The following is a 27,646-nucleotide window of genomic DNA, read 5'->3' on the forward strand; positions in this document are numbered from 1 at the left end:
CCGCTTCTGGTGGATTCCGTGCCTCCGAAGTGCGTAAGCGGGGGCCTGCAATTGGGGGCAACAAAGGCCCCACAGCCTGCTGCAGCGGAAATGTTTTGCTGCTGCTGCATGCTCTCCTCCTCCGTTTATCATTGAATAAATTGCAGAACAAATATGCAGCGAAATAAAAATAATAATAATAAATGCAATCACGGGGATGAGGGATGAGCAAGTGGCCTCCCGTCCAAACGGAACGGATCGTAATATGCATAAACGATATATCTGATCGACTGGAAACTCTTGTGTTTGAATTTGACTTTAAATTTCGAATATTTCGGCATATATTTTCATTGCGGGCAAAAACGGAGAGCCGATTCCGTGCATTGCGATTCTGGCATCAACGAAAATAGATGCCCAAATGGAAGTGCAAACATCTCTGAGGGGAGGGGTGGAGTGTCGGGCGTGTGGACTTTTTATCTTTTTATCTTCTGTCAGTGTGTGATTGGACTGCTTGCTGCTTTCTGCTCGATGGCTGCCCCCTAGAGCACGAGGTGCAGGCGTATCTGGAACACCAGCTCCTTGACGGTCTTCTTCAGGAGCGCCGCCAGGGACAGGAAGAATCCCAGGAGGCTGAGGGAGAACAGCCAGGGCGTGGTCGTGAGCACGGCAAAGAAAACGAGCGTCTCGTCGCCCCGTGAATTGGCCATGCGCCACAGCAACTGGCGCTGGATGGTGCGCAGCTTGGTTCCACAATCGGAGGCGCGTGGAGCCGACGGTTTCGTTGACGCCCACGGTCTTCTCGACCAGCCAGAACACCGCGCAGCACAGCATCTGTAGCACCAGCAGCACGACCTTGACCACAGCGGTCTCCAAGACGAGGTGGTACAAGGCCACATTGTGGCTCCGGCTGCATTGTGGAGAGCACGACTGCGCCGAGGGACTCCAGCGGGGAGACCCTGGGGGAAGGGCCGTCGGAGAGCTCCTCCCACTCCGAGTCCGACTTGGTGCGTCGTAGTAGTCTCCGCGGCTGTCCGGAGAAGCGCCGCCTGTTCAGAGGGAGCTCAACACGGGCGGTGGTCCCATCGATGACATCTGTGGCACAGCATTGAATCTGCAGGAGAGCCGGGGGTAAGTTATGTCCTGGGGCGAAGGGGAGTCTGGGCTGCTGCCGCTCACCCATCTGAATCCCACATCGGAGGGAAGGTGGAGGGTGTGCGCGACCTATTGGACCCATTGGGCGGGACAGCAGAGGACTGGTGTGGATTTGGCCTAGGAAGGGCATCGCATTGAGTCCATTCTTGTCGCCGGAACCTTCGGGGGGGACCTGCAGCTCCGGCTGCTGCTGCTGCTGGTCGGTAAAGTCGAAGGATCCCATGGATCCGAAAATACCCCGCGTACGGGTGAATGGGGAACGTGGATTGTTAATAGTTGGATTCATCTTATTCCAGCACCTGGGAGGAAATATTCGTTCATGGGCTTTGTTTTGTATTTGTATTTTTATTTACTTTATGTTCCCTGTACTTTCGATATTTGTACTGAATGATTCCCAGAGCCAGTTCTGAACGGCTCCAAGTGATAGTTCAGGGCCCACTTCGATGTTGTGTTCCTAACAGATTCTCCCTTCTTTTCAGGTCTCCTAGCCCCACCCCACAACGCCACAAAAATATTTCAAAACTTCGCCCCGCCCACAAACGCCCCACAAAGAACGAAAATCTGTGGCATCCACATTTTTAAAGATACGATAAAACCAAAAACGCAGAATCGTAGAGGATGTTTATATGTTCTAGAATGTAAAATCTCAACCAGATCGTATAATTATTATAGCCAGAATCAAGAAAACAATTTCTTCTTTCTCGCTCTGTCTCTCTCTCTAACACGACTTCATGGTCGGTTTTGGCAATTGCAAAATATGAGTTCAAGGATCTCAGAACCTATAAGAGCCAGAGCAACCAAATTTGGTATCCACACTCCTGTGATATCGGACCTTGACCGTTTCGTGTCCAAATTTCGGCACACCCCCTTCCGCCCCCGCAAAGGACGAAAATCCACAAATCTCAGAGACTATTATCGCTAGAGTAACCAAATTTGGTATCCGCACTTCCGTTAGATCTCACTATAAAGCGTATATCTCAGAATTTCGCCCCACCCCCTTCCGCCCCCACAAAGGACGAAAATCTGTTGCATTCACAATATTGCACATTCGAGAAAACTAACAACGCATAATCATAGATAATGACCATATCGGATCATTTTTGCAAAAGCAAGAAATCAATTTGCAGTGGCTACGCAGCGCCCAACGTCACGCTCAGACTGATTTTCTGTCTCTCTCGCACGCACTCTTTGTCGTGTCGTTTAATATTAGCGGCCTCTGCCGGAGGAGAGCCATACTGACTAAGTATCGGATATAAATGTAGAGTTGCGGTGTCCGCAGCAACTCACAACGTTCCCCTCGTTTTAAATTTGGTTGTTGCGGGGAGGCGGAATCTCTTCACGAACTCTCGCCATTTTGCTGCTACTTGTCATGAGAATTGGAAAAAACATTGAAACAAAGAAAGGATCTGCCACCACTAATGGTAATAATTGCTCCCCGGCTATAATCTTTTCACGCAATGATCAGAATTATAGAACATCTACATCTATGTTTAGCTAAACTTTTGTTTTCTCCGTTTTTTTCTTACTCACTCATATTAAAACCAAATTTAATCCATCAAAAGTCAATAAGTAAAACGATTACCTGGGAAAAGATTATAAATAAATGAGCTTGTGACTACTTAGAATTTAGACGGATTGGTCCTTATCAGTGATGTTCGACTGAATTAAGCATTTTGGCTGATATACTTGACTCGAGAGCTGACACACTGATAATGTTATCGCCAGATTTCCCTCAAAACATTCCTTTAAAATCACAGTCACATTCCTATAAACTCACCCAAAGGTGCAATGCCTTCAATCGAAAAAGTATTAGCATGGTGAACGTTTTAAGCAGTCTACTTGTCTGCGGAGTGGTACTTGTCAGTGCCGCACAACTGAAAGACGGAGATGTCCTGCAAGATTACCAGCGTTTAAAAAGGCTCCGCCCGCTGGGAGTCGAGTTTGCCGAACACTTCCGTAATGCATCGCTCCCGGACTTGGATCTATTCCACCCCCGAATACCCAGTCAGGAGGATCTGTTGTGTTTCGCGGACATGGCGCAGTTCATGCAGGCGCTCACTGCTGGAAAATTATGGGCCCTTAAGAGTAAGTAAATAATGAAAATTATATTCAAGTGAATGAGAACTGAAGTTGACGAATTTTGTGAGCAGTGATCGATGCTTGGGGCTCCATTCCCTCAGGTGTGCTGTTCGGCAATGCCTACCATCTGGGTAACTTCGATGAGTGTGTCAAGATCAGCGAGGAGATCACCAGTAGTCACAGCATACATGGTAAGTACTGTTTTCTAATTGTACCCGCCGTATCCATTTCGATCAAGATCGCATCTTGCCTTCCGGCTTCCTGCTCTGCGGCACATATGGATACGTTTCTGGAGCAGTTAATGCAGAATTTGTTGAACTCAAGCAGCACAAATATAAAATTCAGCGAGGCCAGCTGTCAGTGTAAGTTAGACCGTATCATAATCAAATTCTGTGACTCATACTATGGATTGAAGTGTACTTCTTGGCTTGATGGGTACTATCGTGGGTCTATGCACGCTCTACGACTACTTTCTGTGCCAGGATCAGAGTGAGTAACGGAGAGAACGGAATGATTTACAAAATGATTTAACTCGTATTTTGCCTACCAGGTAGTATCCCTGTGACTGTGAAGATTTGCTCGGCACGGTCAAGTTCCCGTGCCATCTTCCGCATTGTGGACAGCAAATCGAATCCGAACGTGATCAGTTGTCTTGATGGAATCCGCTGCATGTCCCTGTTCTGGGTGGTTCTTGGACATGGAGTCGGATATACTATACCCATATAGGTGCAACTGTAAATAAAGCTAAGGGTGTTTTAGCGTTCATCAAGCGTTGGTCCAAGGAGTTTGACGACCCGTACGTTACGAAACAACTGTACATCTCGTTAGTACGTCCTATATTGGAGTATTATTCTTGTGTGTGGAGCCCCCAGTATAAAGAGCAGCAGGCTGTTATTGAATCCGTGCAAAAGCAATTTTTAATTTTTGCCCTTCGGAACTTTAACTGGGACTCGGGTAGAATCTTGCCACCCTACCGGTCTAGGCTAAATCTTATTGACCTGCCGTCGTTGCAGCATCGTAGAATATGCAATGAAGTAATGTTCGTGCTCAAGCTCCTTCTCGGGACTATTGACTCCCAAACTCTTTTGGGTCAGATTAACTTGGCCGTTCCATCTAGACCTACCCGTACTTTTAGGCCTATCCGTCTACCCATATGTAGGTCTAGTTATGCTGATCATGAACCTTTTAGGGTTTTATGCCATAATTATAACTCCCTCTGTCAAACCCTATCCCCTGAACTGTCTCTAAAACTAATTACATGCAATATTTATAATCACTTAAATTTAGCTAACTTTTAACTTATCTTTTTCCGCCTTTAGTAACAAAGTACCATTATTAACAGATAATTCGTTAATTTAATAAATAAATAAATAAAATGCAGGGCCATGGCGGTCTGGCAGACAGATTCCTATCCTCGCCATTGTGGCAGCCTCTCTCGAGACTCTCCTATTCCGTGTACATCTGGCATATGTTCACTCTGGAAGTAAACAACAGAATTCTACGGACCAATATATATTTTTCGAACTACAACTTTTGTAACGAACCCAAAAGGGTTCGCTACAACGCCTCCCCCAACACCCAATAAAGATCCGGCTACTAAATTACAACACCTCGCCCAAAGTGATTTACTACGCGAACACCCCCCCTCCACACATAGCCACCGATTGACAGGCGCCGTCTTCGTAACGCTGACCCAACACCAGGTCACGCTGACTTCCACCACTCCAGACCAAGCAACCGGCCAGGCGCAGTCTTCCGGGTTCATCGGCTACAAAACGATGACACCGCGGAAGCCCACGACGAGCCCCCAACGGCAAACCTGCCAGTTCGCCAAAAACACGAAGAGGCAGAACTAGGTCAACCCGCGATCGCCAGAACAGCGAAGTGCACCCCGACACGGAAGTGCACTTCCGAACCCGCTGACACAGCGCCCATTGGCGTATAAATAGACGCCGACTGGAAACCAGAAAGCAACTTACGCAGAGACCCAGCCCGGAGTACAGACGCGGTACCCGGAACCCACCAGAAGACATCGGCGCCCAATTAAAAAGAAGTCAGTTAAACCGCTAAGAAATACAATAAAGTGTCAAATTTGCAAAGTAAAAACACCCGATTGCGTAAGTTCACCCCAATCAGCCGAGGCACCGACGTCGCCCCATCCCGAGTCCACACGGTCGTTTCATATACACAACGCTAGCAACGCCCGCCCGAGCCCCGATCCGCCTCTCTACGACAGGCCGCCCTCTGACGCCGCCCTTAAGGTTCCAACACATTTCTACAAATTTCTTGTGAACAGACCCCTGGACGTGACTGAGCTTACCTCAGCCTGAAATAGGATCATCACAAGTGGCGCCCGAGCAGGGACCCGAGGGAACGTCAGCGAGGGTTTGTGGAATAAAACCCCACGGCCACTAGAGCAAGAACACAAGAGAACAACCCAAAGAAAACCCCGACCTAGCGCAATATCAACGGCGAGAGTTGCGCAACGAGCAGGCGAAAGCGCGACACAGCGACAGAGAAACGCGAACAGTGCCGTCACGCCGAGAAGAAATTCGAAGCGTCAGCCGCGAAGCTCGACACAGTGCCCTAGTGAAGGAAAAGCGCAAGCCCAGCGAAACAGCCAACTCAAGTAACGATCGGAGCGATGGAATCCCACACAGAGGAACAGGCCAGCGGGTATTACCCTGGAGAATTCGTCGCCAACCCAGGGGTGAGTACCGGCTGGATACACAAACGTCGCCGAGAGGAGCTGGAGTCCTTCGCGGAGGAATTCGGATTCAGCCGCGAAGGGAACGTGGAAGATTTGCGGAGGAGTTTCGCCGAACTAGTCGCCGGGCCCCTCGAACACGATGCCTGGGTCAGGTTGGCGGAGCTCGAGCGGCAGTACGCCAGATCGCCAGGACGAGCCAGATCGCCCCAGCCCGACACCTCAGCACCAACAGAGAAGCGGAGGACGGACCCCAAACTCAGCCTACAAGTTCCAGGAATCATGGAAGGCAAAGCCAGCACCTCACCGACATCGATAACCGCCGAAGATCTACCGAAGCCCCCGCCCCCGGAGCCAAGGCCTTCGCCCATGAGAAGGATCTTGCCGACAGCAGGAGGAAATGGCCCCACAGACGGCCACTACTACAGTCACGCCGCGCAGATGGCGGAACGGATCCGAAAGTGGGGAATCCAGTTCGACGGGCAGGACGACCCACTGTCGTTCGTCGAACTACTGGAAGAGCGTGCCCTCTCGTACGGGGTAGACATGAACTACGTGCCGCGAGCCATGGCAGAGCTCCTCACCGACCGAGCCAACCGTTAGTTCCGCACCAGCCGACTCCAGAGCGCCTCATGGGCCGATTTCCGTCAGGAATTCCTAGCCTTTTTCCTGCCTCCCCGGTACTTCGAGCAATTGGAAGACCAGATCAGGGACCGCAAACAAGCGGCGGGCGAACCGTTCAAGGACTTCGTCATCGAGCTCCGGTTGCTCATGCACCACGCCGGGTACGACGAAGCCAAAGAACTAAGCCGGATCTATGACAACACCCTCCCGGCGTACCAGCTGTATGTGCGAAGGCACGAACTGAGAAGTCTGACGCAACTGACAATGTTGGCCACCGAATTCGAGAGTATCCAGGAGCGGAGCATACCAGCGATCCTCAGCCCCCCTCAACAACCACCCAAGTACACGCGGCCAACGGCACAACAAAACGAAAACGGGACGAATCGGGCCCAATTCCGAAAGCCCCACTGGAACACCTCGGAACCCGCAAGGAAGCCGCACCAAGCCGGCGCTTCAGCACAGGAAGCGGCACATCGAATGATCACCACCACCATCGCCAACCCGCACGCAGCCTGTCGACGCTGCGGGGAGGCGGGGCATGTATCTCGCGACTGCACCAACCCATCGATCCTCTTCTGTTGGGAATGCGACTCGCGTCCCCAGCTGACACGGGAACAGCCGGGCACGACGCTCCCTCAGAAAACCAACTAAGAAACCCGCTACAAGTACACGACGGCCGGATAGTGGCGAGAGTGACCATTGGAGGACGGCGCACGGAAGCCACGGTCGACACCGGGGCATCCCGAAGTTTCATCAACGCTGACCTCGCCCGCCAACTCGACCACGACAACGACCTGCGCGACGCTTGCATACCGATACGCCTAGCCGACGGCTCAGCACGCGAGATAACTCAGATCTTGCTAGCGCGCGTCAAACTAGACGAGCAAGAGGTACAGATGCCGCTCTTGGTGCTGCCCAACATGCTAGAGCAAGCCATCATAGGGATGGATTTCCTGTGTGCCATCGAAACCACAATACAATGTGGCAACACACGCCTCCATCTCCAGGGCTCCCAACGCCCCAACGTCGCAGACGCACTGTCAAGACAACCATTGGAGACCCTCTCCCGCATTGTGGAGGAAGACAACACAGCATGCACCTGGCTTAAACAAAGGATCCAGCAAGTCCAAGACGAACCCCAGAAATACCCGGACTACACGCACGAAAACGGGCAGCTATACCGCTATCTAGGACACGGAGCCGACGACTACGACCACATACCGTGGATACTATGCGTGCCTAAAAACGGCCGAACGAGAGTAATCCGCGAATGCCATGACGAACCAACGGCAGGACACCTCGGCGTCCGGAAAACCATCCTGAGGACAACGCAACGATATTACTGGCCAGGACTACACCGAGACGTACGACGGTACGTGCAGGGCTGCGTAAGCTGCCAGAAGTTCAAGGCCACACAGCGCAAGGCCGTGGGCAGGATGCTCACGCGCAAAGCCGAAGAACCATTCGCCACCCTGTGTGCCGATTTCGTCGGACCATTACCCCGGTCCAAGCACGGGAACACCATCTTACTGGTTTTTTTCGACACTTTCTCCAAGTGGGTCGAACTGGTACCCCTCAAGAAAGCGGCAACAGCGAACCTCGAACGAGCCTTCAGAGAACGAATACTGAGCAGCTTCGGCGTGCCGAAACTATTCGTGTGCGACAACGGAACCCAGTTCACCAGCCGATCGTTTAAAACATTCCTGCGAACCGCAGGCGTGGACCTACAACACACAGCCCCGTATTGCCCCCAAGAAAACCCGACGGAGAGAGCCAATCGGACTGTGAAAACGATGATCGCACAGTTCGTCGACGACCACCAGAAAACGTGGGACGAACTCCTACCCGAGATGACATTGGCGATGAACTCCAGCGTCTCCGAGACGACCGGATTCAGCCCCGCTTTCCTCCTGCAAGGAAGAGAACCCCGAGTCCCCGGCACCCTTTACGACGAAGTCACGCCCTGGTCACCAGCAGCAAAGCGACGAGACTAAAAGAAGTATTCGCCATTGTCCGAAACAACATCCAGAGAGCCAGCCAAGAGCAAGGGAGACATTACAACCTCCGCCGGCGACTATGGCGCCCCGCCATCGGATCATTGGTACTACTACGCCAACACCACCTCTCAAACGCCGCCGAGGGCTTCGCGGCAAAGTTAGCTCCGAAGTTCGACGGCCCCTACCGAGTCAACAGTTTTCCTCGCCACACATCGCCAAATTACAACATTGCGAAAGCCGGAAACAGAAGACCGCGAACATCAACGACCTGAGAGTGTTCCACAACCACAAGCCCGACAAGCCCACTGGCCTACACAGGAATGCTGACACCGCGAAAGAAACCAATGAAACAGCAACCCGACGCCCCGACCGCGGCACCGCAGAGTCGGCAGAACCCGGGGCACCTGGTCAAGAGAAACAACGTCAGCGAAACACCGACCGGCGGCGCCACGCCAACAACAACGCGAGCGCAACAAACCCCTTGACAACGAAGTAAACAGACCCGCGAACGAGGCAAGGGACGAGATGATCGCAAGTCAGCGGCGACCCCAAAACGTACCCCCGGTGCAACACGGAAGAGAGAAGAAAAGCTTGCTCCGCAAATTCGGACCCCGCAGAAACGGCTTAAATAGCCGCAACTCTGGATCCCATCAATCAGTGCACTCTCACCAGAAGAAAGCGAAGCCACCCGAGCCGACAACCCACAGCCAAAGACTCGCCCAACGCACCCGAACCAACAGCCGCACTGAGACACTCCGTCCCATCCGAATATCACCCAACGAAGAAAACATCCAAATCATGAACACCCTACCGACACCGTTGGTCCAGGAAGTACTGCGGCGACTGGAGCCGCAAGGTCGAACCCCATTCGACAGCTGGTGGTTCGAGCAACGGTATCGGACACACCGCCGCGCGCCCCACGCACGGGTCTTCGTGACTCTCGTCGGGGAAGAAAGGGGAGGGTGTAACGAACCCAAAAGGGTTCGCTACAACGCCTCCCCCAACACCCAATAAAGATCCGGCTACTAAATTACAACACCTCGCCCAAAGTGATTTACTACGCGAACACCCCCCCTCCACACATAGCCACCGATTGACAGGCGCCGTCTTCGTAACGCTGACCCAACACCAGGTCACGCTGGAAGTCAGCGTGACTCCAGACCAAGCAACCGGCCAGGCGCAGTCTTCCGGGTTCATCGGCTACAAAACGATGACACCGCGGAAGCCCACGACGAGCCCCCAACGGCAAACCCGCCAGCTCGCCAAAAACACGAAGAGGCAGAACTAGGTCAACCCGCGATCGCCAGAACAGCGAAGTGCACCCCGACACGGAAGTGCACTTCCGAACCCGCTGACACAGCGCCCATTGGCGTATAAATAGACGCCGACTGGAAACCAGAAAGCAACTTACGCAGAGACCCAGCCCGGAGTACAGACGCGGTACCCGGAACCCACCAGAAGACATCGGCGCCCAATTAAAAATAAGTCAGTTAAACCGCTAAGAAATACAATAAAGTGTCAAATTTGCAAAGTAAAAACACCCGATTGCGTAAGTTCACCCCAATCAGCCGAGGCACCGACGTCGCCCCACCCCGAGTCCACACGGTCCTTTCATATACACAACGCTAGCAACGCCCGCCCGAGCCCCGATCCGCCTCTCTACGACAGGCCGCCCTCTGACGCCGCCCTTAAGGTTCCAACACATTTCTACAAATTTCTTGTGAACAGACCCCTGGACGTGACTGAGCTTACCTCAGCCTGAAATAGGTCCATCACACTTTGTAAGTGTTGTTTTGGATAGTTGATAGAAACTAGTGGATTATAACAAATGTATAATATTTTATGCTTTGCAGATGCTTAATTTCTGGACTGTCATTGGGATCACTATTTTGATGTCGTATGTACTTTATGTTATCATTGAGCAGTCGTCAGTAGATGTCCATCAGTTGAATCAGTTGAATGACGGAAGGAATCTGGATGAACCTGAAGAGCCTAAGGAAGAAGCCACAACGACTGTTTCAGAATAGTTAAATGTAAGATGCTAATAGTCGTGTTTTGTCTTTCCCATATTTAGATCCAGTATGGTTTTCTTGTATTCAATGACTTTTCGCCGACCAGACATGTTTAAGTTTGCTATTAAGTTAAGACTTTGAAGCCACTTGAGATATTAGCTCTTACAAATAACTATTCGACAAGCGCTTTACTCGCAAATTCAACTAATAAAAAATTGTACTCTTCCAAGTAATCTCTTCCATTGTCTATACTTATTGTATTCTTCGTTCTTGTACTATAATTATCATGTCAGAAAACGATCGGCAAATAAAACCGAAAAGAAATTGGTTGATTATTTATGTACATAGAACATATTTTATACGTAATTATACGTAAGCGCCAGAGTTTGTATCGCAGTCGATGACTACAGGGGGGATTTTCTCCATGTTTTGTTTTTTTGCATCTCTGTTTGCAATTTTTATACCCGATACTCAAAATGAGTATTGGGGTATATTAGATTGTGGTAAAAGTGGATGTGTGTAACGTCCAGAAGGAATCGTTTCCGACGCCATAATGTATATATATTCTTGATCAGCATCAATAGCCGAGTCGATTGAGCCCTGTCTGTCTGTCCGTCTGTCCGTTCGTCCGTCCGTCCGTCCGTCCGTCCATAGACGGGCGAAAGGGCTGCACACGAGTATGTCCACTTCCGGGCCGAGTCTTATGCAATCGGTTCGGTAATCGGATCCCAAGAAGAGCCGGCGCCTCCCTTGGCCGCCTTCGCAAAGGTAGTCTTGACCCTGTTTACATATCGGGGCTAGCTCGGATTGCCCGTGTGGCAAGGGATTGAAATCGGAGGCGTACCCCAACCAGCGCCCAAGAGAGCCCTGAAAATGGATGCTTCTACGGATTCTGGATCAGGGATCATGGGTCGTGGATCGTGGATCGTGGATGATGACGCTTTTGTTGTGTTGTTTTGATCACTGATCACTGAATCAACACGAGTACAGTGAATATTTAATGATTCATTTGCTGCCGCTTCTGGTGGATTCCGTGCCTCCGAAGTGCGTATGCGGGGGCCTGCAATTGGGGGCAACAAAGGCCCCACGGCTGCCACAATCGCTGCTGCGGCGGAAATGTTTTGCTGCTGCTGCATGCTCTCCTCCTCCGTTTATCATTGAATAAATTGCAGAACAAATATGCAGCGAAATAAAAATAATAATAATAAATGCAATCACGGGGATGAGGGATGAGCAAGTGGCCTCCCGTCCAAACGGAACGGATCGTAATATGCATAAACGATATATCTGATCGACTGGAAACTCTTGTGTTTGAATTTGACTTTAAATTTCGAATATTTCGGCATATATTTTCATTGCGGGCAAAAACGGAGAGGCGATTCCGTGCATTGCGATTCTGGCATCAACGAAAATAGATGCCCAAATGGAAGTGCAAACATCTCTGAGGGGAGGGGTGGAGTGTCGGGCGTGTGGACGTTTATCTTCTGTCAGTGTGTGATTGGACTGCTTGCTGCTTTCTGCTCGATGGCTGCCCCCTAGAGCACGAGGTGCAGGCGTATCTGGAACACCAGCTCCTTGACGGTCTTCTTCAGGAGCGCCGCCAGGGACAGGAAGAATCCCAGGAGGCTGAGGGAGAACAGCCAGGGCGTGGTCATGAGCACGGCAAAGAAAACGAGCGTCTCGTCGCCCCGTGAATTGGCCATGCGCCACAGCAACTGGCGCTGGATGGTGCGCAGCTTGAACTTGCTGTTCCACAATCGGAGGCGCGTCGAGCCGACGGTTTCGTTGACGCCCACGGTCTTCTCGACCAGCCAGAACACCGCACAGCACAGCATCTGCAGCATCTGCAGCACCAGCAGCACGACCTTGACCACATGCCCACCATGCGCTGACGGTGCTCCGGCTGCATTGTGGAGAGCACGACTGCGCCGAGGGACTCCAGCGGTGAGACCCTGGGGGAAGGGCCGTCGGAGAGCTCCTCCCACTCCGAGTCCGACTTGGTGCGCTCTATCGAGCTGAACTCGCTCTGGCTCTGACAGGTCTGGCTCTGACAGGAGCACGACTCCTCCTCTTGGTCCTCCTCGGTGGGCATCGAGTAGTCGCCCTCGTAGTCGCCATCGTAGCGGCCGTCGGAGTACTCTTCGTGCGGGCCGTCGTAGTAGTCTCCGCGGCTGTCCGGAGAAGCGCCGCCTGTCCAGAGGGAGCTCAACACGGGCGGTGGTCCCATCGATGACATCTGTGGCACAGCATTGAATCAGCAGGGGAGCCGGGGGTAAGTTATGTCCTGTGGCGAAGGGGAGTCTGGGCTGCTGCCGCTCACCCATCTGAATCCCACATCGGAGGGAAGGTGGGGGGTGTGCGCGACCTATTGGACCCATTGGGCGGGACAGCAGAGGACTGGTGTGGATTTGGCCTAGGAAGGGCATCGCATTGAGTCCATTCTTGTCGCCGGAACCTTCGGGGGGGACCTGCAGCTCCGGCTGCTGCTGCTGCTGCTGCTGGTCGGTAAAGTCGAAGGATCCCATGGATCCGAAAATACCCCGCGAACGGGTGAATGGGGAACGTGGATTGTTAATAGTTGGATTCATCTCATTCCAGCACCTGTGAGGAAATATTCGTTCATGGGCTTTGTTTTGTATTTGTATTTTTATTTACTTTATGTTCCCTGTACTTTCGATACAAATATCGGTACATTGCTGGGTCTGGCGTGGTTGGGATTCTGGTGCGTTGTCACTAGTACATTGCAGGGTCTGGCGTGATTGGGATTCTGTTGCGTTGTCACTGGAACATTGCCGGATCTGGCGTGGTCGGGATTCTGGTGCGTTGGCACTGGTACATTGCCGGGTCTGGCGTGGTCGGGATTCTGGTGCGTTGTCTTCGTCCGGTCGGTCGCCGTTGGATTGGTCGAGCGGGTAGGAGCAGCGTATGCAGTCGCGGGACTTTCGTCACTAATAGTGACCACGCGAGGCCGAGTCGAGGATGATGTGGAGATCGGGTTGGTTTCCCGGATCGCCCGCTGGGTCAACTGCAAGTACGCTCGTCCGCATTGTATTATGGCCTGGACGCCGCAAAGGAAATCGAGCCCCAGTATGATGTCGTCCACTACCAGGGGTAGGACTAATAGAATCACCAGCGTTTCCTGTTGATCCAGACGTACCTTGACCGAAACTGCTTGCGTCACCTCCTTGGCTGTACCATCCGCCAGGCGGACGGGAGTCCTTATGTTCCGTGCGTTCCCTCCGGTTCTTACTTCATGGGCGATGCGATGACTGACGAACGACCGCGTTGCTCCCGTGTCGAGGGTAGCTGTGAGCGGTACTCCTTCGATGGTTACTAGCGCGGCGATCCTGCCTCCTTCCAAACTTAAGGGATGAGTTACTCCTGGGGGCCCTGGAGGTATGTCTCCGATCGGTTCCCTGACGAGCGGAGACTCGGCCCGTTTCCCGACTCGGATAGCCTACAGCAGTCGATCGTCCGGATGCCGCGGCGGCACACACACTCCCAATAGAATAGCACTAGCCGATTCCTGCATGAACTGCTGAAATGACCTTCCTCCCCGCAATTCCGGCAGGCCCGGCGTGTGTTCACCGGCCGGTCTCCATCCTGGGTCACTACGCGGCTTGCCGTCTCGGCGCTCCGGGAGGGCCCGGTGTCGTCTGGAGGAGCATGCTGTGGGGTGGATAATCCTGGTGCTTGGTATGATGGCGTTCTGGCTTTCGTATTTGGGCGGTCGTTAGCTGGGTGGGTTTGTTCGCGGTCCCGCGTTGTCTCGTACGCTACTATCAATTGGGTCAGTTCTCGCAACGTCTCGAGCCGAAGGTTCTCGTAGATCCTGTCCAGCTCTCTGTCTGGAGTATACTGAGCTCGTTGCATCATGAGTCGGAGGTCGATCAAGTGGTCCTGAAAGGCTTCTCGGGGTCGTTGGTGACGGGAGCGGATCGTATCTTCCAAGCGCTGAAAGTATCGGGGGGGTAGGAAGAACTCCAAGAACTCCTTCCGGAACTCGGTCAATGGCTTGCCTTGCATCTGGAACGTCACCATAAACCTTTGTAGTGAATGATTCCCAGAGCCAGTTCTGAACCGCTCGATGTTGTGTTCTCCCTTCTCTTCAGGTCTCCCCACCCCACCCCACAACCCACAAAAATATTTAAAAACTTCGCCCCGTCCACTTCTGCCCCACAAAGAACGAAAATCTGTGGCATCCACATTTTTAAAGATACGATAAAACCAAAAACGCAGAATCGTAGAGGATGGTTATATGTTCTAGAATGTAAAATCTCAACCAGATCGTATAATTATTATAGCCAGAATCAAGAAAACAATTTCATTCTTTCTCGCTCTGTCTCTCTCTAACACACAGGTTTTATGGTCGGTTTTGCCAATTGCAAAATATGAGTTCAAGGATCTCAGAACCTATAAGAGCCAGAGCAACCAAATTTGGTATCCACACTTCTGTGATATCGGACCTTGACCGTTTCGTGTCCAAATTTCGGCGCACCCCCTTCCGCCCCCGCAAAGGACGAAAATCCACAAATCTCAGAGACTGTTATCGCTAGAGTAACCAAATTTGGTATCCGCACTTCCGTTAGATCTCACTATAAAACGTATATCTCAGAATTTCGCCCCACCCCCTCCCGCCCCCACAAAGGACGAAAATCTGTTGCATTCACAATATTGCACATTCGAGAAAACTAAAAACGCATAATCATAGATAATGACCATATCGGATCATTTTTGTAGCCAAAAGCAAGAAATCAATTTGCAGTGTCTACGCAGCGCCTGACGTCACGCTCAGACTGATTTTCTGTCTCTCTCGCACGCACTCTTTGTCGTGTCGTTTAATATTAGCGGCCTCTGCCGGAGGAGAGCCATACTGACTAAGTATCGGATATAAATGTAGAGTTGCGGTGTCCGCAGCAACTCACAACGTTCCCCTCGTTTTAAATTTGGTTGTTGCGGGGAGGCGGAATCTCTTCACGAACTCTCGCCATTTTGCTGCTACTTGTCATGAGAATTGGAAAAAACATTGAAACAAAGAAAGGATCTGCCACCACTAATGGTAATAATTGCTCCCCGGCTATAATCTTTTCACGCAATGATCAGAATTATAGAACATCTACATCTATGTTTAGCTAAACTTTTGTTTTCTCCGTTTTTTTCTTACTCACTCATATTAAAACCAAATTTAATCCATCAAAAGTCAATAAGTAAAACGATTACCTGTGACTACTTAGAATTTAGACGGATTGCTTCTTATCGGTGATGTTCGACTGAATTAAGCATTTCGGCTGATATACTCGACTCGAGAGCTAATGTTATCGCCAGATTTCCCTCAAAACATTCCTATAAAATCACAGTCAAAAGGTGCAATGCCTTCAATCGAAAAAGTATTAGCATGGTGAACGTTTTAAGCAGTCTACTTGTCTGCGGACTGGTACTTGTCAGTTCCGCACAACTGAAAGACGGAGATGTCCTGCAAGATTACCAGCGTTTAAAAAGGCTCCGCCCGCTGGGAGTCGAGTTTGCCGAACACTTCCGTAATGCATCGCTCCCGGACTTGGATCTATTCCACCCCCGAATACCCAGTCAGGAGGATCTGTTGTGTTTCGCGGACATGGTGCAGTTCATGCAGGCGCTCACTGCTGGAAAATTATGGGCCCTTAAGAGTAAGTAAATAATGAAAATTATATTCAAGTGAATGAGAACTGAAGTTGACGAATTTTGTGAGCAGTGATCGATGCTTGGGGCTCCATTCCCTCTGGAGTGCTGTCCGGCAATGCCTACCATCTGGGTAACTTCGATGAGTGTGTCAAGATCAGCGAGGAGATCTCCAGTAGTCACAGCATACATGGAAAGTACTGTTTTCTAATTGTACCCGCCGTATCCATTTCGATCAAGATCGCATCTTGCCTTCCGGCTTCCTGCTCTGCGGCGCATATGGATACGTTTCTGGAGCAGTTAATGCAGAATTTGTTGAACTCAAGCAGCACAAATATAAAATTCAGCGAGGCCAGCTGTCAGTGTAAGTTAGACCGTATCATAATCAAATTCTGTGACTCATACTATGGATTGAAGTGTACTTCTTGGCTTGATGGGTACTATCGTGGGTCTATGCACGCTCTACGACTACTTTCTGTGCCAGGATCAGAGTGAGTAACGGAGAGAACGGAATGATTTACAAAATGATTTAACTCGTATTTTGCCTACCAGGTAGTATCCCTGTGACTGTGAAGATTTGCTCGGCACGGTCAAGTTCCCGTGCCGTCTTCCGCATTGTGGACAGCAAATCGAATCCGAACGTGATCAGTTGTCTTGATGGAATCCGCTGCATGTCCCTGTTCTGGGTGGTTCTTGGACATGGAGTCGGATATACTATACCCATATAGCTGCAACTGTAAATAAAGCTAAGGGTGTTTTAGCGTTCATCAAGCGTTGGTCCAAGGAGTTTGACGACCCGTACGTTACGAAACAACTGTACATCTCGTTAGTACATCCAATTCGCTTCGAGCTCTTGCTTAAGCCGGTTGTGTTTTTTATACCCGATACTCTAAATGAGTATTGGGGTATATTAGATTTGTGGTAAAAGTGGATGTGTGTAACGTCCAGAAGGAATCGTTTCCGACCCTATAAAGTATATATGTTCTTGATCAGCATCAATAGCCGAGTCGATTGAGCCCTGTCTGTCTGTCCGTCTGTCCGTCCGTCCGTCTGTCCGTCTGTCCGTCCCCTTCAGCGCCTAATGCTCAAAGACTATAAGAGCTAGAGCAACGATGTTTTGGATCCAGACTTCTGTGATATGTCACTGCTACAAAAATATTTCAAAACTTTGCCCCGCCCACTTCCGCCCCCACAAAGGGCGAAAATCTGTGGCATCCACAATTTCGACGATACGAGAAAACTAAAAACGCAGAATCGTAGAAGATGACTATATCTTCTAGAGTGCAAAATCTGAACCAGATCGTATAATTATTACAGCCAGAATCACGAAAACAATTTCACTCTTTCTCGCTCTGTCTCACTCTAACACACAGGTTTCATGGTCGGTTTTGCCAATTGCAAAATATGAGTTCAAGGATCTCAGAACCTATAAGAGCCAGAGCAACCAAATTTGGTATCCACACTCCTGTGATATCGGACCTTGACCGTTTCGTGTTCAAATTTCGCCACACCCCCTTCCGCCCAAAGGACGAAAATCTGAGGCAACCACAAATCTCAGAGACTATTAAGGCTAGAGTAACCAAATTTGGTACACACACTCCTTTAAGATGTCACTATAAAACGTATATCTCAGAATTTCGCCCCACCCCCATCCGCCCCCACAAAGGACGAAAATCTGTTGCATCCACAATATTGCAGATTTGAGAAAACTAAAAACGCAGAATCATAGATAATGACCATATCTATTAGATTGCTGAATCTGGATCAGATCAGATCATTTTTATAGCCAAAAGGAACAAATCAATTTGCAGTGGCTACGCAGCGCCCGACGTCACGCTCAGACTGATTTTCTGTCTCTCTCGCACGCACTCTTTGTCGTGTCGTTAAATATTAGCGGCGTCTGCCGGAGGAGAGCCATACTGACTTAGTATCGGGTATAACCGTAGAGTTGCGGTGTCCGCAGCAACTCACAACGTTCCCCCTCGTTTTTTTTGCTCTTTGCCCTTTGCCTAAATATCATACAACATAATGTGACTTTGTTTTGATATATTATCGCATCTCTTTAATTTGATTCTACTTTGTGTTAATCACCAGTGTTTTGTTTGCAAACAAGTGTTTAATATAAATTCAATATTGCAACGTAACGCATCGGACTCGAGCAGGCAATTTGTTATTGTTTTTTGCCCAGTCTGCTTTTCGTTATCGCTTCTTCGGTGTGCACTGTTCTCGCGCATCAGCGTTTGCATCGCCCACACTCTCTCGTGAGCATAAGCGGTCTGCTCGCATTGTTGCTCTCACTCTCTCTGGATTGCCTATACTCTCCCTCTCTGTGGACTTTTTTTTTGTGTCTCTGCTTTGGTGAGTTTACTGCTCGTTTTCTGCACTTCGTTGGATCATCTGCTTTGAATTATTGCTGCTGCAGCTGATTGTCTGGCTCGCTCTGCTGTCTGCTCTCCTACTTTACCTGCGATTTCACTCCGTTCTTTTATTATTCGTGCACAGTGATTCTACTGCTGTCAATAATGGCAATCGTTTGTAGTGCAAAGAAATGTTAATTCGGTGGTGTTATCATTGGTGATTCATTTCTTAGCTGCTGGCTGTGCGACAATTTTTCCCACATAAAATGTGCTCGAACTGGGTTTCTGGATGTCGGGAAACAATTTGTGGCTATCAACGAGAATTTTCTTGCCCTTGAATCACAGTTTCTTGGGCTCAAACTCTTGAGCGAATCGCCTAGACGGAAAATTCCGCATAATGATACTAATCTATTGCAACCTAATCCGATTGGTACGCCTGCCTCCCACCTTCATCCATCGGAAGCATTTCCGTGTAGTCATGCTACGCCGTTGTCTGTAAATCCGCCAACGGTGGCTCCGGAGTTCTTTACACCGAGCAATGTGCCTCCTTCGAGCTCCCAACTTCCCAACAGCATCAATCCCATCCCTGCAGTTTCTGTGGCCGCCACTTCTGACGCGGTGAGTGCTCCTAGTGCGGGTGTGCTGGTTGCTGACGACGTCTTGCCAATTCCTACTCCAATTCCTGCTCCAATTCCTACTCCAATTCCTGCTACAGCCATTGCTGCCAATTCCTCTGCCCTTGGACCGAGATCTCTTTTAGGAGTGGCTCCACCATCTCGATCTCGCTCGGGACATCAACTTAGAGCAGTGGTCCCTCGGAAAGCAATATTTGTTTCTCGTCTTATTCCTGAGGCTACAACGGAGGATGTTAAACAACATCTTTCCTCTAAACTTAACACTTCGCCTGTTGATATAGTTGTGACTAAATTTACATTTAAACATAAGCGCAACATATCATCCTTTAAACTTCTTCTCCCTGATTCTTTACTATCCAGTTCTCTAGAACCGTCAATATTGCCTGAGCATACAATTGTGCATGAGTTCTTTCTCAAAGATTCGAACTCGAATCCAAGAATTACCGAACATGCTCCAAAAAACTGATGCTCCATGCACTATCAGAACGTTCGCAGTTTGCTGGGAAAATTGCGTCAAATTCATACTAATAGCGCGTCCTTTGATTTTGATGCCATCGCGTTTACCGAAACCTGGCTTAACTCCTCTGTCAATGATCATGAAATTTTCATTGATAGTTACACTATTTATAGAATGGACCGCCCATCTTTTGCAGGTGGGGTTCTGATTGCAGTTAAATCTGTTTTCTCATCTGAGTTATTCCCATTCAATAACATTCATGGAATTGAATTTGTTGCAGTCAAAGTTCGTGTTGGCTCCGCATTTTTCTATTTAACCTGGTCTTACATTTCTCCCAGGTCTGATGCTGAGCTTTACTTACACCACCTCTCAGCAATTAATACTGTTGTTTCTGCATTAGGGTGCAATGATCGAATTATTGTCATGGGGGACTTTAACCTCCCATTTCTTTCTTGGCTGCCTTGTGATGACGCTAACCTGTTGTTTCCCAATTGCCATAATGACTTTATCAATGGGCTAACGGATATTTCCCTTGTCCAAATTAATGCCGTTAAAAACATTAGGGACTTCTTGACCTCGTTTTTGGTAACGATGGTTCTCTTGCTACGGTATCTAGAGCAAGCCCAATATCTCTCCCTGAAGATCCTTACCATCCAACTTTGTTGATATCACTGGAGTGTACACAATCTGGATGTGTTGACAGTTCCATGGCTCCTTGTCACATAAAGTGTTTTCGCAAAACAAACTTTATCGATTTAGATCTACATCTCTCGCGTGTTGATTGGTCGTTTCTTTATTCATTACCGAACATAGATGCAACTGTTAACTCGTTTTATAGTTCTATTTACTCCGCCCTAAATACGTTTGTTCCAGATATCACTGTACCTGTATCGTCCAAGCCTCCTTGGCTCTCCAAGTATTTATCATACTTAAAAAATAATAAATCCCGGCTCTATAAAAAGTACCAGAAGTCGGGCTCCACGTTGGCTTTAGCTCTATACTCCTCCGCTCGCTCTCTGTTCCTTGCCGTCAATAGTCAGTGTTATAATCATTACCTTTCACAATGTAGTAGAAACTTTCGTAGTGATCCTAAAAAATTCTATTCTTTCGTTAACTCTAAGCGCAAGTCAAACGTTTTTCCTCCGTCCCTTCATTACCAGAACAAAACAGAAGCTTCTGCTGTTGGTATTGCAAATTTATTCGCTAACTTTTTCCAAACAACGTACTCGTCTCATATTTACAACGCATCCACTCCGTATCCGTACCAGCTACCTCAAGCTAACAGCATTTTTCTGCCCTTTTTCGTGGAAAGCGTTGTTCTGGAAGGTTTGTCATCTATGGACATATCGTTTTCTGCGGGTCCAGATAAGGTACCAAGTTGCATCTTAAAACACTGTGCCCAGTCCCTTTGCAAACCCTTGACCTTTCTCTTCAACCTCTCCTTGGAACAGTCTTGTCTCCCAGTAATTTGGAATGAGTCCTATATCATTCCGCTTCACAAAAAAGGTTCAAGATCAAACATTGAAAACTATCGTGGTATCGCAAAGCTTTCAGCCATCCCGAAGCTTCTTGAGTTCCTGGTCACCAGGCAACTGCAACATCTTTGTTGCAGCTTGATATCTCCGTCGCAACACGGTTTTTTCAGACATCGTTCAACATCGACTAACCTTCTTGAGTTTTCTAACCTAATCCACCGTGGTTTTCAAATTGGTTTGCAGACGGATGTAGTTTTTACTGACTTCAGCAAAGCATTCGATTCTGTGAACCATGCTCTGCTTATTCACAAGCTCTCTTTATTAGGGTTCCCAACGAATCTTCTAGATTGGATTTTGTCCTATCTCTCTAACCGTACTCAACGTGTTTTGTTTTCTAACGTGTTGTCAAATACTGTTAATGTTACTTCAGGTGTGCCACAGGGAAGTCATCTGGGCCCGCTTCTGTTTATTTTATTTGTGAATGACCTTCCTCAAGTTATAACATACTCTACTACACTAATGTATGCTGATGATGTCAAAATCTGTCTTTCTTACTCTGATTGGTATTTGCAAACACGCCTTCAACTTGATCTAAGTGAACTACTATTGTGGTGTTCAACTAATCTTCTTTTTCTGAACCTTTCCAAATGCAAACTTATGACATTTTACCGTCGCGCTCCTCATTTTGTTCCATATGTTCTAGGAAATCATGTCTTTGCGCGAATTTCGAGTTCAAATGACCTCGGAGTCCTTTTTGATCATAAGATGTGTTTTAACACCCATATAGCTGCAACTGTAAATAAAGCTAAGGGTGTTTTAGCGTTCATCAAGCGTTGGTCCAAGGAGTTTGGCGACCCGTACGTTACGAAACAACAGTACATCTCGTTAGTACGTCCTATATTGGAGTATTGTTCTTGTGTGTGGAGCCCGCAGTATAAAGAGCAGCAGGCTGTTATTGAATCCGTGCAAAAGCAATTTTTAATTTTTGCCCTTCGGAACTTTAACTGGGACTCGGGTAAAATCTTGCCACCCTACCGGTATAGGCTAAATCTTATTGACCTGCCGTCGTTGCAGCATCGCAGAATATGCAATGGCGTAATGTTCGTGCACAAGCTCCTTCTCTGGACTGTTGACTCCCAAACTCTTTTGGGTCAGATTAACTTGGCCGTTCCATCTAGACCTACCCGTACTTTTAGGCCTATCCGTCTACCCATATGTAGGTCTAGCTATGCTGATCATGAACCTTTTAAGGTTTTATGCCATAATTATAACTCCCTCTGTCAAACCCTATCCCCTGAACTGTCTCTAAAACTAATTGCATGCAATATTTATAATCACTTAAATTTAGCTTACTTTTAACTTATCTTTTTCCGCCTTTAGTAACTAAGTACCATTATTAACAGATAATTTGTTAATTTAATAAATAAATAAATAAAATGCAGGGCCATGGCGGTCTGGCAGACAGTTTCCTATCCTCGCCATTGTGGCAGCCTCTCTCGAGAGTCTCCTATTCCGTGTACATCTGGCATATGTTCACTCTGGAAGTAAACAGCAGAATTCTACGGACCAATACATATTTTTCGAACTACAACTTTGTAAGTGTTGTTTTGGATAGTTGATAGAAACTAGTGGATTATAACAAATGTATAATATTTTATGCTTTGCAGATGCCTAAGGAAGAAGCCACAACGACTGTTTCAGAATAGTTAAATGTAAGATGCTAATAGTCGTGTTTGGTCTTTCCCATATTTAGATCCAGTATGGTTTTCTTGTATTCAATGACTTTTCGCCGACCAGACATGTTTAAGTTTGCTATTAAGTTAAGACTTTGAAGCCACTTGAGATATTAGCTCTTCCAAGTAATCTCTTCCATTGTCTATACTTATTGTATTCTTCGTTCTTGTACTATAATTATCATGTCAGAAAACGATCGGCAAATAAAACCGAAAAGAAATTGGTTGATTATTTATGTACATAGAACATATTTTATACGTAATTATACGTAAGCGCCAGAGTTTGTATCGCAGTCGATGACTACAGGGGGGATTTTCTCCGTTTTGTTTTTTTTGCATCTCTGTTTGCAATTTTTATACCCGATACTCAAAATGAGTATTGGGGTATATTAGATTTGTGGTAAAAGTGGATGTGTGTAACGTCCAGAAGGAATCGTTTCCGACGCCATAATGTATATATATTCTTGATCAGCATCAATAGCCGAGTCGATTGAGCCCTGTCTGTCTGTCCGTCTGTCCGTCCGTCCGTTCGTCCGTCCGTCCGTCCGTCCATAGACGGGCGAAAGGGCTGCACACGAGTATGTCCAATTCCGGGCCGAGTCTTATGCAATCGGTTCGGTAATCGGATCCCAAGAAGAGCCCTTGGTCCCCTTCGCACAGGTAGTCTTGACCCTGTTTACATATCGGGGCTTGCTCGGATTGCCCGTGTGGCAAGGGATTGAAATCGGAGGCGTACCCCAACCAGCGCCCAAGAGAGCCCAGAAAATGGATGCTTCTACGGATTCTGGATCAGGGATCATGGGTCGTGGATCGTGGATGATGACGCTTTTGTTGTGTTGTTTTGATCACTGATCACTGAATCAACACGAGTACAGTGAATATTTAATGATTCATTTGCTGCCGCTTCTGGTGGATTCCGTGCCTCCGAAGTGCGTAAGCGGGGGCCTGCAATTGGGGGCAACAAAGGCCCCACGGCCTGCTGCAGCGTAAATGTTTTGCTGCTGCTCTCCTCCTCCGTTTATCATTGAATAAATTGAAAATAAAAATAATAATAAATGCAATCACGGGGATGAGGGATGAGCAAGTGGCCTCCCGTCCAAACGGAACGGATCGTAATATGCATAAACGATATATCTGATCGACTGGAAACTCTTGTGTTTGAATTTGACTTTAAATTTCGAATATTTCGGCATATATTTTCATTGCGGGCAAAAACGGAGAGGCGATTCCGTGCATTGCGATTCTGGCATCAACGAAAATAGATGCCCAAATGGAAGTGCAAACATCTCTGAGGGGAGGGGTGGAGTGTCGGGCGTGTGGACGTTTATCTTCTGTCAGTGTGTGATTGGACTGCTTGCTGCTTTCTGCTCGATGGCTGCCCCCTAGAGCACGAGGTGCAGGCGTATCTGGAACACCAGCTCCTTGACGGTCTTCTTCAGGAGCGCCGCCAGGGACAGGAAGAATCCCAGGAGGCTGAGGGAGAACAGCCAGGGCGTGGTCATGAGCACGGCAAAGAAAACGAGCGTCTCGTCGCCCCGTGAATTGGCCATGCGCCACAGCAACTGGCGCTGGATGGTGCGCAGCTTGGTTCCACAATCGGAGGCGCGTCGAGCCGACGGTTTCGTTGGACGCCCACGGTCTTCTCGACCAGCCAGAACACCGCACAGCACAGCATCTGCAGCATCTGCAGCACCAGCAGCACGACCTTGACCACATGCCCACCATGCGCTGACGGTGCTCCGGCTGCATTGTGGAGAGCACGACTGCGCCGAGGGACTCCAGCGGTGAGACCCTGGGGGAAGGGCCGTCGGAGAGCTCCTCCCACTCCGAGTCCGACTTGGTGCGCTCTATCGAGCTGAACTCGCTCTGGCTCTGACAGGTCTGGCTCTGACAGGAGCACGACTCCTCCTCTTGGTCCTCCTCGGTGGGCATCGAGTAGTCGCCCTCGTAGTCGCCATCGTAGCGGCCGTCGGAGTACTCTTCGTGCGGGCCGTCGTAGTAGTCTCCGCGGCTGTCCGGAGAAGCGCCGCCTGTCCAGAGGGAGCTCAACAGGGGCGGTGGTCCCATCGATGACATCTGTGGCACAGCATTGAATCTGCAGGGGAGCCGGGTGTAAGTTATGTCCTGGGGCGAAGGGGAGTCTGGGCTGCTGCCGCTCACCCATCTGAATCCCACATCGGAGGGAAGGTGGGGGGTGTGCGCGACCTATTGGACCCATTGGGCGGGACAGCAGAGGACTGGTGAGGATTTGGCCTAGGAAGGGCATCGCATTGAGTCCATTCTTGTCGACGGAACCTTCGGGGGGGAGCTGCAGCTCCGGCTGCTGCTGCTGCTGCTGGTCGGTAAAGTCGAAGGATCCCATGGATCCGAAAATACCCCGCGAACGGGTGAATGGGGAACGTGGATTGTTAATAGTTGGATTCATCTCATTCCAGCACCTGTGAGGAAATATTCGTTCATGGGCTTTGTTTTGTATTTGTATTTTTATTTACTTTATGTTCCCTGTACTTTCGATACAAATATCGGTACATTGCTGGGTCTGGCGTGGTTGGGATTCTGGTGCGTTCTCACTGGTCCATTGCCGGGTCTGGCGTGGTCGGGATTCTGGTGAGTTGTCTTCGTCCGGTGGGTCGCCGTTGGATTGGTCGAGCGGGTAGGAGCAGCGTATGCAGTCGCGGGACTTTCGTCACTAAAAGTGACCACGCGGGGCCGAGTCGAGGATGATCTGGAGATCGGGTTAGTTTCCCGGATCGCCCGCTGGGTCAACTGCAAGTACGCTCGTCCGCATTGTATTATGGCCTGGACGCCGCAAAGGAAATCGAGCCCCAGTATGACGTCGTCCACTACCAAGGGTAGGACTAATAGAATCACCAGCGTTTCCTGTTGATCCAGACGTACCTTGACCGAAACTGCTTGCGTCACCTCCTTGGCTGTACCATCCGCCAGGCGGACGGGAGCCCTTATGTTCCGTGCGTTCCCTCCGGTACTTACTTCATGGGCGATGCGTTGACTGACGAACGACCGCGTTGCTCCCATGCCGAGGGTAGCTGTGAGCGGTACTCCTTCGATGGTTACTAGCTCGGCGATCCTGCCTCCTTCCAAACTTAAGGGATGAGTTACTCCTGGGGGCCCTGGAGGTATGTCTCCGATCGGTTCCCTGACGAGCGGAGACTCGGCCCGTTTCCCGACTCGGATAGCCTACAGCAGTCAATCGTCCGGATGCCGCGGCGGCCACACTCCCAACAGAATAGCACTCGCCGATTCCTGCATGAACTGCTGAAATGACCTTCCTCCCCGCAATTCCTGCAGGCCCGGCGTGTGTTCACCGGCCGGTCTGCATCCTGGGTCACTACGCGGCTTACCGTCTCGGCGCTCCGGGAGGGCCCGGTGTCGTCTGGAGGAGCATGCTGTGGGGTGGATAATCCTGGTGCTTGGTATGATGGCGTTCTGGCTTTCGTATTTGGGCGGTCGTTAGCTGGGTGGGTTTGTTCGCGGTCCCGCGTTGTCTCGTACGCTACTATCAATTGGGTCAGTTCTCGCAACGACTCGAACTCATGTCTACGGGGAACAGTTGGTATTCCGGCCGAAGGTTCTCGTAGATCCTGTCCAGCTCTCTGTCTGGAGTATACTGAGCTCGTTGCATCATGAGTCGGAGGTCGATCAAGAAGTCCTGAAAGGCTTCTCGGGGTCGTTGGTGACGGGAGCGGATCGTATCTTCCAAGCGCTGAAAGTATCGGGGGGGTAGAAAGAACTTCAAGAACTCCTTCCGGAACTCGGTCAATGGCTTGCCTTGCATCTGGAACGTCCTAAACCATCCTAAACCCTTGTACTGAATGATTCCCAGAGCCAGTTCTGAACCGCTCCGAGTGATAGTTCAGGGCCCACTTCGATGTTGTGTTCCTAACAGATTCTCCCTTCTTTTCAGGTCTCCCCATCCCACCCCACAACGCCACAAAAATATTTAAAAACTTAAAAACCCCCGTCCACTTCCGCCCCACAAAGAACGAAAATCTGTGGCATCCACATTTTTAAAGATACGATAAAACCAAAAACGCAGAATCGTAGAGGATGGTTATATGTTCTCGAATGTAAAATCTCAACCAGATCGTATAATTATTATAGCCAGAATCAAGAAAACAATTTCATTCTTTCTCGCTCTGTCTCTCTCTAACACACAGGTTTTATGGTCGGTTTTGCAATTGCAAAATATGAGTTCAAGGACAGGTGTTACGGCAGAAACCGCAGCGGCATCTCTAAATATCACTGCGCCTAATATCACTGAATATCACTGCGTTAACAGCACAAACATTAACAGCGCTGAGCAAAGGGTTAATTAGGGCGAAGGGCAGACAAAGGCAGGAAGAAGGAAGAACGAAAACAAAAGGCAGCAGAAAAAGCAGTGAAGCGGTACAAGTTTTTTAGCGCTAGCTCTCGTAGTTTAACACCCGCCCGACATTGTAAATGAATAAATAAGTGAAACAAACAAATGAATAAAACCGAATTAAACAACAAAACCACGGGAGGCGTATTGAACACGGGAGGCTTATCAAACGTACGGCCCCAGATTTGGAGGCGTTGCCCGGCGCGGCAATATTATAAAAAACTTTTCCTGCGCAACAGAGAGCAAATCGAATAATTACGACCGACAGAAAGAAGATCGGCGTGCGACGCAGTCAGCTGCGTCACGAGGGATTCGACTTTGCAGGTGAGATATCCTCATACAGTTGGACAGAAAGGCTAATCTCTTACATTCGAGCGACACGTGGTTCGTGTATAACCTC

The 27,646-nt window shown here is 49.3% G+C and overlaps 1 protein-coding gene across 1 annotated transcript; it reads right to left on the reverse strand.

Moving 5' to 3' along the window:
• Positions 1 to 518: 518 nt before the first annotated feature.
• On the reverse strand, positions 519 to 26,678 carry LOC113567053. Its single transcript, XM_026994251.1, has 5 exons — positions 25,358 to 26,678; positions 25,026 to 25,303; positions 24,588 to 24,960; positions 772 to 873; positions 519 to 704 (listed from the first exon to the last, which is right to left on the reverse strand). Exons 2-5 carry the CDS (start codon positions 25,040 to 25,042, stop codon positions 519 to 521), a joined length of 678 nt encoding a protein of 225 aa, XP_026850052.1. The 5' UTR covers positions 25,043 to 25,303; positions 25,358 to 26,678.
• Between the last annotated feature and the right edge of the window lie 968 nt (positions 26,679 to 27,646).

Source organism: Drosophila persimilis, unplaced genomic scaffold (genome assembly GCF_003286085.1).
Source record: "Drosophila persimilis strain 14011-0111.01,24,50 unplaced genomic scaffold, DperRS2 tig00001581-arrow-arrow-pilon, whole genome shotgun sequence".
In the NCBI taxonomy this organism is placed as follows: Eukaryota; Metazoa; Arthropoda; class Insecta; order Diptera; family Drosophilidae; genus Drosophila; species Drosophila persimilis.

What these genes read in the sequence shown, in the direction of transcription:
- LOC113567053 (XM_026994251.1), bottom strand. An exon ending in CGGAGCACCGTCAGCGCATG is followed by an intron (nt 874 to 24,587) that starts GTGGGCATGTGG and finishes CGGAGCCACAAT; the next exon opens with GTGGCCTTGTACCACCTCGT. An exon ending in TCTGGCTGGTCGAGAAGACC is followed by an intron (nt 705 to 771) that starts GTGGGCGTCAAC and finishes CGCACCATCCAG; the next exon opens with CGCCAGTTGCTGTGGCGCAT.